Consider the following 12,925-nt stretch of genomic DNA (forward strand, 5'->3'; position numbering starts at 1 on the left):
ACTGTGCTTAGTTTCTTAGAAATAACTAATGCCAGGTTTTCCATTTCATAATAAATGCTAATTAATATAAATAATTTGTTATGCCATCAATTTTTTTCTGTAGCATCTGTTACTTGTTTTATATTAAAAAAATAAGCTGTAATCCATGTGTATGTGTGAAGGAGTCTGAATCTTTAAAATTGTCGGAGTCAGTTATTTTCCCTACCGACTCTACAGCCATGGTTTTTGGTTTTCCACCAAGTTCTCGAGTATCCACAAGCCGTCTGCTCACCTCCGTTTCTTTCCTCGTCTTGAAGCTATCTGGGCACTGTCTCTGCTGCTCCGCGCTGTGCTAAACTATGAATGATGTCACCTCGCTGGGTATTCTCTGAATCAGCAGGTATCAGTGAATCTACCTCCGCGTAAATAATAATAAAAAAGAAGTAACCGATGAGAAATAAGGTATTATATTAGAAAAAATACAGAAGTCTATGTGATGGATATTTACTTTTTCACAGTCAATGGATATTGTTTAGCGAAATGACAGTTAAAGTGTATAAATCCACTTCTCACTCACATGTGCGAGTTAGCTGTTGTGTGTATACTTAAATATGCCAGAAACATGGCAATTCTATCAAATGTTGATAGGAAAGTACCATTTTCTCCTTTAAAAAAAAATGTTGAGTTAATATACTGCTGGAATAGAGTGTGTATATCACATGCTTTAATCTTTTATGAAATATTTTCTAAATAACTGGTGTTTACGTTCCTCGTATTAGAATGGCGCCGACATGGATGACGCAGTTTCGACTTTAAATATACTTAATAAATTCAACGACTCTTGGTCTATTTAAATCAAACTGAATACATTTAATAATATAACATTCACACGTAAACATTTAGTAATAATTCAGGAGTACAGATAAGCTTTAAAATAAGAATTACAACCGTTACAGGCCAGCTACGCTTTTAGCGACCGAATTCTACGAACGACACATCTCAAAAGCGTGTTGCCAACGCAGGGCAACGAAAAGGTGAAAATTAATTCGATAGGCGTGGAAGTGAACAACTGGGTTCTTCAGAAGCATGCAAATCAGATTTATCACTTGAGTGAAATTTTCTGCTATCATTCTCACTGCCTTCATTGGAATCTTCTGTAGCTATTATATTTCTTTCCACTGCACAGCACAGGTTTCTTCAATGCAGATGCCTTTTTTGAGAAGATTAAATTTAGGAATTTAAGATTTAACCATTTTTTCCATTTGCTAGTTCTTGATATTTGTTCCATTTAACTGTTCACAACCATCATAACTAATTAAAAAAAATACAAATATCATTAAACTTAAATAATTAAGTACATAAGTATAGGGTGATTATTTTAAATTTTATATATAAATTAAAGTGCAATCTCGCATTGTCTCCTTCAAAGTAACACCTTGGGAAGCCACACGACATTGGATATGATTTATCCACTCTTCGTAGCAGTGTTGGAACTCAGATACTGAAATTGCATTTTGATGGTTGATTACAGCTGTTTGAATGGTTTTTAGTGTTCCAAAATGACCAACTCCCTTTAAGATGAGTTTCTAATCTTGGTAATAGGAAAACGTCTAGTAGACTCAAGTTGGAGGAACAAAGGGCTGAAGAGACAGAGTGATGTGTATTTTTATTGCCCTGTTAATTAATTTAAATAATTAATAACATTTAATATTAATTAGTAATTAATTGAAAATACAGCATGACAAGGTTCATTGTCATAATCTAACTCTCAATCAGTCTTGATTCTTGGTCTTACTTGCATTAAACTTAAAAATTTTGTGAAAATATTCTGGGTGAAAGTGTTGATTTACCATTTGGCCTCGAGGTCAGACTTTCCTAATTCCCATTTTTTTCCTCATTCCCATTAAATTCTATGAATGGTGGGAGATTCAAATTAATTCTGATGATTTTCATCAATTCAATTCTGATGATTTGGATGTCAAGTGACGATCAGAATGTATAACATCCCGGATAATGAGAACATTTTCATCAGTTCTTACCATTGCAGGCTTTCCCCTGCAAGGCTCATGTTCAGTCAATTCTCTTCCTCTGGAACAATTTTCAGGACCTTTCTTTAAACATCCTTCAGGAATGCATCCCTCTTTTTTGGGAGATAGTCTTTGTATACAGTGCAATAATCAAAAATAATCTAATGTCGCATGCATATTATTGTGATTTATTGCAATTCACATGCATATTATTGTGATTTATTACAATTCACATGCATAAAATTGTTTAAAAGAAAGGATGGGGAATTATATGATAACAAAGTGATGATAAACAAGTGAGTATATATAATTGTGCAATAAATGAAAGAGTACTTCAAGTTTTCATCAGCATTGAGGAAGCAACTTGTTAGTGTCAGGAAGCTCATGACCAGCTTTGATTAATCCTGCTTGTTGAACTCCAGGAATCAAATAAGGTGTATGAATCACTGATGTGTATATTTGATTCCAAGTGGCTTTCACTGAATGAAAAGCACCTTTTCTATTTAAAAAAACTTTCAATCAAAATTGTGTGCTTTGCTTATTTATGGTAATGTTTAAGCTGGTAATAACCTTTAACTTAATGCATTAAAACTGATCAGGAATGAATATTTTTATTATTATTTTTTTAAATATCCGGAAAATGTATGGTTCAGTTAACAAGCAGTATTTGAATGTTTCTTTTCTTTGATGACTATATGTGCTGTATAAATTTTGGATTCAGTTTCGAAAGATAACATTTCATCCGTGTTGTGTTTAACCTTTTAAGCAACATTAACTGTCTGTGAATTTCCTTTGACATATTATAACACAAGAAATTTTTTGTTTCTGGTTGTTTTTATTCTTTTCTCTTTACTATTCTGTTAAAAAATATGTGGGTTTTATTAAGTGATTACAGATTTAAGTGTAATTCTACTAAAACTGAATAACTCAAATTTGCTTGTTTATGCTATTTAAAAGAATTAATTATGTATTTCTTGGAAAAAAGATATATTTTATATCTTCTTCGTGTATTCTGAGCTATTGTTTTCATGTTTTCATGTGGTTTATAATGAACGAAAGCATTTATTGTACCTTAAAAAAAAATATATTTGGCTTATGGAAGAGCTGTTAAAACTTTTTATAGGTTTAATTTTCTTTTATATATTACTACATGGTAAGTGTATTAATTTTTATTGTAATTAGTTTACTTTAATTTTTTAAATATGAAGATTATGTAATTCATAAAATAAGCATTGTGAAAATAATCAGTTGTGTCTTTAACACTTTTTTCATGTTATGTTGCATCTTTTGTAAAAATGTTATGGATATTTTTTTCTAGAACTGGGAGTTTTCGTCGAACTAAAACATCTTCAACGTCTGAAGATGCATCTAGTCAACATAATCCACTTGCAGCTGCTGCACCAACAAAACGAGGTAAATAAATCAATGCTTGTAATTATTTTGTTATTAGCCCAAAGAAGCATTGTATCAGAAGGGCTATTAGTCTAAATGGCATTTTGCATCAGTTCCTTAGCGTATTTTTTTAAAAATTGTTGCCACCAAATATTATCACCCTGTATTATATTTAAAGAAATTAAATAATGAAGGATCTGCATGAATGTAGATATGTTTCTCGCAATAAGAAAGAACGACAGTATCAAATTTTGAATAATGTAATCCTCCACCCGAACATGGCTACCTGAAAAGCCCAAATTTTAAATTTTGATTTTTTTTAAAAACTTTTTCATGTTTTGTAAAATTTGTAATGAATTTTTGATTAGTAAATTCAAAGATTTAAAAGTTAGCAATGACTACGTTGTATGAGGGGGAAAAAAAAAAATATTTTCAATGCGCAAGACTGTTCATTGGAAATTCTAAAGATATGCTATTTTTAAATATTTTGTGATACTGCTTTTGAATTGAATTTTGGGTTTAAGTGTGAAGAACATGGGGAACATAGTATCACATGGGAATACAGAAGTATGTATTGTGTTTCTTACTTACTTCTGTAAGCCCCATACTATGTGGTACATGGGGAACTTGTTGTGTTTCTTTTAATTTAAAAAAAAAAAAAAAAGTGTGAAGAACATGATACTTAATAAATAAAGATAGTACATAAAATGCTAAAAACAGCCCCTTTGGGGTAGTATAAAATCTGTTTTATTTATTGCTTTATATTTTTGTTCTGTGCTCTTATCTTTATTTGCATTATGATAAATTTGTCTTCAGTTTTATGCCTAGTTGTCTATGTGGTTTCTGTGTAGAATTTGCTGTTCAGAAGACTTTAAAAATTTCAGAATGTTATGTGCTATTTTGTTTTCTGAATTTTTTTCTATAAAAGAAATGTATCTTGTGAAGTTCAGTAAAATTTAAAAAAAAAAAAAAAAAAAAAAAAAATGAAAGTTTAGTGGTTTTTTTTTTTTTTTAAATCTTTGAAGCAGATGCCTTGTGTTAATTATTGTTGAAATAACAGCTACTGTTTTTCAAGTCTGATAATTTTATCTATTTTGAAATTGATGTGCTCAGTTTTGTACATGAAATAAGATGAATGTGCTGTTAAATATTTTTCAAAATTGAAAAATTTAAATTATATCCTAAGAAATGAGGTAAGTATATACTTTTAATTTCTTTGTGAAATTAACACCACTTATTTTATATAAATATTTGAGAAATTATACTTAAGTGTTAATATAAAATTTGAAGATTTTTTCGTTATTTAATCTTACAGAAAAATAAAAATAAATTAAAAAAATAAACTATTCTGGCCTCAAACTGCATGGGAGCCAAATGCATGATCTGAAAAGAGTTAATGGCAAGTCCCCCCCCCAAAAAAAAATGAAAGTGGAAGTACTGTGGCTGCCAAAAGTTAAGCACCTGCAGAGGCAGATTGCAGTATGCAAATATATATGTTACAACCAATCACAGCTGGTGGAGCAAACATATGCTAACTTTGCAGTCATTGAAGATGCCAGTATTCTGAAGAATATGAGAAATTTCATTTAAATGCTAATACTAAGTGTTTATTACTTTCATAGGCCAGTGTTTGATGATATTCGTGTTCTGCATTTGAAAGAAGTGAATGCTGGTTTGTTATTGGATACATTGAAGTAGGACTAACTGATAATCAAAAATATCATTGTTTTCTTTGATCATTCAGAGATATCTCAAATCTGGAACTAATTCCAAACAAGTCAGTTTTCCAGATATCTGTGTTCGTAATCATGGCTTACATCCCTGTACATAGTGTGGTATATTGCTGTATTAGCCAAGTAGAATTGATGAGCAACCTCTGCAGCTCTTTACATCTGAGGTTGCACCATCACTTGGTAAAAATATATTTTATAGCACAATGTGCTGAAGTTATCACCAAAGGGAGAGATAGCAAAAAAAGTCAATAGCAAATGTGTAGAACTTCGCCAATTTAATACAAAATGAAGCCTTACATATGCCATTTACTTGAATAAAAGCTCTGCAATGCTCTGTATCATACCTTATCAGTAATGAAATTGCACAGTATAAAATCTGTTACAAAACAATGTTGAATGCTATGCTATGTGGGTTATATAAATTTTCAATCAGAAAAGCTTTTTTACATTGTGCTAGGATTGAATCTTCGAATCTAAACTTGGCTTGTTATTCCAACAAATGCTGTGAGATACTTCTCTTTTGCAGGGAGTGTTGTTGTTGGGCATGGTCGATAGACATCATGTTTCTGTTATCGTCCTCATTCTTTTGCCCTGATGTCATCAATATCATGTGCCTGTTTAGAGAAATGGAACATTGCAAGACATCTTCATTCAGGCAGATACATTTGTCAGTGTACAAGTGTAGCCGTTTGCAAGTCTTGGCATGTACTATCTGACTCACAGTGTGTGGTATAAGAGATATCAGTGTAACATGCAACCGTACATATCGTCACTTATGGCAAATTTTGCATGAATTGTGAGCATATCTGTACAGTGCAACAGTAATGGAGTTACTGCCAGGAGATTATCAGAGATGATATGACTGGGACAGCTTTGTGATGAGCATATGAGATATACAGCCAAATCTGATTGGCTGGTATGATGTGAATGGACAAGACAAAGTTTATTAAAGTACATCAGCAGCCAATGTCCTGTTCTATGGGACAGCTGCATTTTTATTATTTCCCCCAATTTTTAATATCAAAATATACCAGACAATCCATTATTTCATTATATGTGGCAACAAAAGATCTGTCATAAAGTGCAGTGGTTCCCTATTGCCTGGCACGTGATTTGAAGCATTTCCCTCATAAGAACTGTGTTCTGTGATTGAAAGCTTGAACATTGCGTGCAATGTATGGTCGTGCATTGTCCCGCTGAAATGTGGCTGCAGGCAAGCCCTTAAGGTAAGGAAAGAGAATAGGCTGCAAAACCTCAGAAATATGACATTGGCTGGTAAGTGTGCTGATAATTAGTGCAAGAGTGAAATCCAATACCATTCTAAACCATAACACTGGATACAGGACCTGTATGACGATGCAAGCAGCCTCTCTCCGCAGTATCTCCAAACTCTATTTCAACAATTGTGGTACTGCAGGCAGAAGTGTGATTTGTCTGAAATGCAGTGCCATCCACCGTTCAGTGCAGCATTGCAAATGCAAAAACCTGTAGTTAAAAGTTAAAGGTAAGTGAAGCAATGGATGCCTAACAGAGAGTGTATTGTACTATAAATGAGTTTGAATTGTTGCAGATACTGATTGTTGTGTTACTGGCTGCATCCATTGTTGTCATGTGATATTATTGGATGTGGGAATGCACTCCATCAATGCCATGCATGTGATAAGCCTACCTTTCTATGGAGTGGTGCGATAAGGCAATGGCATTAGCTCCTGTCTGTAAATCGTTCCTTCCTGCATCCACCTGTTCTATTTTTTGCATGGCTATTGCTTGGCTGCATTCAACATGATTATAGGTTTTTCCCGGAAGGAGGATTTGCAATTATTTGCTTCGGTTGAACTTGGGAACATGGTGGAATGATGATCGTGTTTTTCTATGAGGCATACTGAAGCTTACAGACAAAAAGTCTCACAAGAGTGTTATTCAAAATGTTCACATTATTCAAAGGGCATTATTCACGTTAATCAAAATGGCAGTCATTCCTCCCTTTATTTGTGCATTGTAAGGAGTTCTGCAGTCGGCCATGATGTGAGTATGCACTGAAATAGTAATCATTTGTATATTCCTTTGCGGTATACACATGATGCAAGTTTCATACTGTTTGGATGCTTCCTTCGTGGTGTTATATTTTGGGTGGCCAGTAGTTTATTTTTCCTAAGTAATATGATTTCTTTAGTTGTACTATAAAAGTGGGTTCAACAGTATCTGGTAGCAGAGAGAGCTACCAGATACTGTTGAACCCACTTTTAAAGTCTAAAGATATTAAGGATAAGTATACTTTATTTCTTCTATTATTCTCCTCAATTTGTATAATTTCATATATAGCATCTATTGTGATTTTTCCAAGAATAAAGCTGTATTGTAGATTACTTATAAAATTGGCATCATACAGATAATAGCTTAGTCCTGTTGTAATAAGTTTATCGTAGACTTTATTCCAGCCCAATAGCAAGCAAATTGGGCTATATGCATTCCGTCGGTTTCCACTCTTGCCCTCTATGTTAGTTAGTACTAATTTTGCAATTTTAAACTCTCTCATTATAAAAGTTTGTTGAAAAACTTTGTCACCATAGTAGGATTTGTGTTAAAGGCTTCTAATGTAAATTATTTAAGCCCAGAGCCTTTCCATTGTTTAGAAATTTGATAGCATTTTCAAGCCTTGGGAATGGAGAAAGAAATGTCATCTGATGTTTTTAACGTGGACATGCACATCTGTTTATGATCTTCAAAGTCTTCTAATATGTTATCCATTGTATAATTATATTCCATTATAGCTTGAATTGTATCCTCAGTATTATCAGTATACAAGTCATCTAGCTCTTGACCTTCTTTAATTGTGGTGGATGACTTTGTCTATTGTAAAGTCATTTTGGATATTGTAGTGAGTGCCACAAAAATTACATTGCCAAGGGAGAACTTCGGCAGATCCTACTTAAACGAAATATCCAAGAATTATGTTTAGCTTTTGACAATTCTCTTTATTTTTTGTCAAGTCTCTTTATGTGTATTTTTTATAGTATGATCTTAAATTTCCCCCCAGTACATATTTAATATCTCTTCCACTCTGCTCCTTTGGCACTATGTTTCTCGAAAAATGCCACATCAGACAAAAAGGTCTCCTAGCATTACTGGCCGACACCATTTTTTCCCTTTGTATTGCAACAAAACCATATTTAATATAATCATTATTGTATTTGCGTTTTTTTTTTTTTTTTTTTTTTTGCAAACTCGTAGCAAGGGGAAAATAATTTAACAAGTCGACAGTTTATTTTTGTATTTTAAAGTACACATAACTTGCGCATCTAGAATACGCACAAAGCAGTATCACAGAACTTTGAACTCTTGACAAACGTGACCTTCGACATCGGCTCGACTATTACTTTGCGCATGCACAAAAAGGTATAAGGATGGATCTGCTTTGACAGCTGTTCGCATGTGCAGAAAAAGTATGGCTAGATGGATACCTCTGTAAATTAAACATAGGAAATATTTTTCATTTTGTGGTCTGATGCAGCCACTCCTGCTTTGGCAGAACTTTCGTACATGTTCTTTTGCCCAGCTAAAACATGAGCACAGTGCGGCAGGTTGACGCAGTTGGTGCGGAGGGCCCGATCGTGCCTACATTCCCCTTTAGATGTCATCTTACATCCCTGGGGAGGGGGTACCCCCCACTTTAAAAGTAATGATCTTCAGGCAATAGTAGTTCATTATTAACATTGCATTCAGTACAGTTTATTCATTTTAATTCTGACATTTCGCTGTTATGTGTGATTATGGTTTACCTCACCACAATTTTCACAGGCCTGACTGTTTGCTGAAATATGCCCATATTTACAACATCTTTTACATTGTATGGGTGTGTGCTTTCTTTTAAGCTGAATCATTTCCAGTTTAGGCACATTTTTATATTATGCCCATATTTACAACATCTTTTACATTGTATAGGTGTAATGCTTTCTTTTAAGCTGAATCATTCGCAGTTTAGGCACATTTTTATATTTTCATATATCATTTCACTCCACATTTTTATATTCATCATATATATTTCATTATATTTTTCATTTCATTTCATTTTCATTTTATATTTTTCATTTTGAACGAGTCTGAAGTGACGACTTGGTGATTTAAGTCTTTTTTTGTTTTATCGGAAGTGTAGCAAATATATTGTCGTCTGTTGTGCCTTCATTTTGGGCAGTTAAATAGTAATTTCACAAGAAGTAATATATATTATGATTGGTGAATGCTTTAAAGGATCCTATTTTAACTGATTAATTTATTTCTTGTATCTGAGCAATTTCATACTGATGGATGGTTAAATCAGCTTCTCTTGTTGTTTCAGTTAGCAGACCACCTTTTAATACATTCTTGAGTCTCCTGATACCAATCTTATTTTCAGATTTGTCGCCTTCCTTACTTGAGTTCCTAATTTGAGTATGTGAGTTAAATGTTGTTGGGGATGTTTCTTTTCCCAGGCAAGAAATTGCTCTTGAGTTTTTTTTTTTTTTTTTTTTTACTTTATCAGTATAGCAATCTTTTTGCTCTGTTACTTAAAGTTTACCCTCAAGTCTTGCCATTTCAAGACATTGATCAATCAATCCAATTGAACTCGCATGAAACTGATGTCTAATGCTGTATTTTTGAAATACTTGAACTTCTATTCACTAACACTGTCTCTAAGTTAGTAAGGAAGCCTTGTGCCTCCTTTAAGTAGTCTTTTGAATCCATATCAGTTGGAAATGTAGAGGATTCTTGTGCCATATTGCACAGTGTCCAATGGACATAGCTAACCTAGTATCATGAGACTACCAAATTAGATATAATAGGTAAACTTTAGACCTTCTGAGAGGAATTCCCTGACCACAGCAAAGCACTCAAACTCTCCATTGTAAAATTAGTGCTTAAAAAAATCAGCAAAAGCAAAATATGTAATATCAAATTATTATTTGATAAAAAGAGTTTCTAATAAGTGCTTTTCTTAAGAACAAGAAAGCACTATATATCGCATTCCTGATAGGGTCACGAACATAATGCTAAACTCATACTGCCTTCATACTTAGCAAAAAGATCTTTCTTCAATTGCAGCTCTAAAAGCTTTCTGCGTACTTTCCTTTTCCTCTATATACTTTTGAGGTCCAAGGCAAATACACTAAGTTTTATTATATATTTTTTTTAAAAAAAGGCAGAAAACTATCGGGTTGGAGGGAAAGTTCTGTCGGGTTGGAGGGAAAGTTCTGTCGGGTTGGAGGGAAAGTTCTGTTGTATTTTAAATAGGCAGGTGATTTTTCTTGTAAATAAAAAAAAAAAAAAACATCTGGCTAGTGAGTCAATCGGATTTTTTTTTTGTTTTTTTAGCTGCTGTATAATATAAAAGGTGCCCTTTTTTACCCTTCATCATTTACTTGTAATATTTAAAGGGAAAAACATGTCGGTAGATAAAGTGCATTTACAACACTGCATTTTATATGAATTCCAAAAAGGAAGCAACGCATCTGTTGCATGTAAAAATTTATGTGCGGTATTTGGAAAAGATATTGTAAATGTTCGTACTTGTCAAAGATGGTTTAGCAAATTTCGTTCCGGGGACCTGAGCCTCAAAGAAAGTGTTCGATCTGGACGACCATCCAAGATCGATAATGATGTTTTGCGATCCATGTTGGAAAATAATCCACATTTAACAAGTCGAGAAATTGCAGAAGAGTTTGGCGTTTATCATAAAACTGTTGGAGATCACATTAAATCTGTTGGGTTTTGTGTTAAAGCAAAGTGTTTGGGTTCCACATGAATTAACGGAAAAGAATTTGATCGTGTAAGAATTTGCTCATCACATCTGATTATACACAATGTGGAGCCGTTTTTGGACAGGCTGGTTACTGGAAATGAAATGTGGATTCTTTACGAGAATATTAAAAGAAAAAAATCTTACTGCAAACCAGGAACATCATCAGCAACAGTTCCAAAACCAAGTATCCATCAACGAAAAGTACTGCTTTGTTTGTGGTGGGACAGGAAAGGTCCAGTGTATTAAGAGTTGCTGAAACAGGGAAAAAACATCAACGCGGATCTGTACTGCAATCAGCTGGATAAATTGAATGCAGCTATCAAAGAAAAAAGGCCAGCATTAGCGTCCAGAAAAGAAATAGTGTTCCATCACGATAATGCTCGCCCGCATACTGCAGTGGTGACACTACAAAAACTGAATGCGTTAGGATGGGAAATCCTTAGTCACCCCCCGTATTCACCTGACATTGCACCCTCTGATTATTACCTGTTCAGATCTCTGTAAAATTATCTAACGGGAAAAAAAATTCAAGTCTTTTGAAAGTGTTTCTAAGGCAGTTGCTGACTATTTTAACTCCATGGATGAGAACTTCTACAAAACAGGAATTTACAGGTTACCTGGAAGATGGCAACAGCTTGTAACAAATAACGGAGCATATATAACTGATTAATATTAAACACATATTTTTATAAATGAATTCAAATATTTTCTTTAAAATACGACAGAACTTTCCCTCCAACCCAATAGCATAAAAGCAGAAAATTGTGGCAAAAATCACACAAGATACTTTCAGTACAACTTGTGGAAAAGTTCATGCATGCCTCAAGTGCTGGGGAAGTGAATGTTTAATCACATGTACTGTATATTCATAACCCAAGTGGTTAGAGTCTAAGATGTTTGGATTCCGAGGGCAGTACTACAGCTTTTTCTTCACCAGCAATAGACAAAAAGAGAGGTTCATTAGAAATATAAATGTTTTTATTATAATTTATTTCATGTTTAACTACGAAAAGTAAAAAGAGAACATCATAAGTAACCGAGAAGACCAAAAGAACTTGTTGTCTAACTAATAAAGGTCAGTGTTGTCTTAAATCTGCACTTTGATTCAACTTATTTCTCTTTTTAAAGGTTATGAAAAGTGTAAGAAAGATCTAAATAGGCAAACCATTTCACTTCAGAGAATACATGCACAATTGGACAAAGGCTTGGAAGAATCTGAAAAGAAGCTAAAGAATGCTTTTAATGACATTAAAAAACTGTAAGACATGAAAAATTTTTACACATTAAATATTTCTTTGTTCTGTCGTCATTTCATTACAGGAAAATATAATAATAAGTTAATATGTAAATTATTTTTGCGTAGTTTTTTTCATGAGTAAAAGTATTTTTCATACATTTATAATAGGTTAGATAAAAGGCAAGAATTAGTAGAACTTGAATTAGAGAAAACTAAAGAAGAAGCTCGTAAGTTTTTTTTTCACTCATTTATTTCTCGTTATTCAAATATTTAATTTTTATTCAGTATCAGTCATTATTGTTTTCTCACTTCACCAGTAAATCTTATAAAAAGCAGACAAGAACTTGCTCTTGATTTGAAAAGAAGAGTTGACCGCACACCATCTCTAACTGAGGCTCAGTGGGCAGAATTAAGATCTGATATCAAAGTAATATATCATTTTTGAATTAGCAAAACATTTGTATAAAGTTTATTCCAAGAGAATGCTTGCATGGAGAATATTTTTAACTTTATGCTAAAATTATTTTTTAGCAATTTGTGACTGAAAGGAAATATGATGAAGAGTTGGGAAAAACAATATGGTTCCAGTGGTGTTTAGATAACATTACAGAGGTATGTAGTGATTTCAGTATCTGCTTGTGAATTATTTTATTGTTGTTCTTTGGATTAGATACTTGAAAAGTTTTTGATAGCAAAAGTATAATGTTATTCACCAAAATAGAAAATCACCATAATGAGATACATTCCGCAAGAGAAGAAGAGGGGGAAAAAGTGGTCACGT

At 33.1% G+C, this 12,925-nt stretch overlaps 1 protein-coding gene across 2 annotated transcripts in view; it reads left to right on the forward strand.

The window, feature by feature from the left end:
• Positions 1–12,925, forward strand: part of LOC118179994 (uncharacterized) — a 103,401-nt gene that overhangs the window by 66,455 nt on the left and 24,021 nt on the right. For both annotated transcript variants that reach the window (XM_035349149.2, XM_035349150.2), the window contains exons 7-11: positions 3,325–3,419; positions 12,036–12,165; positions 12,313–12,371; positions 12,462–12,571; positions 12,676–12,756. In XM_035349149.2, the coding sequence (XP_035205040.1) occupies positions 3,325–3,419; positions 12,036–12,165; positions 12,313–12,371; positions 12,462–12,571; positions 12,676–12,756 (475 nt within the window). The remainder of the gene's footprint in view (positions 1–3,324; positions 3,420–12,035; positions 12,166–12,312; positions 12,372–12,461; positions 12,572–12,675; positions 12,757–12,925) is intronic.

Source organism: Stegodyphus dumicola, chromosome 5 (assembly GCF_044657685.1).
Source record: "Stegodyphus dumicola isolate Sdum_Otavi_A_Nest chromosome 5, ASM4465768v1".
Lineage (NCBI taxonomy): Eukaryota > Metazoa > Arthropoda > Arachnida > Araneae > Eresidae > Stegodyphus > Stegodyphus dumicola.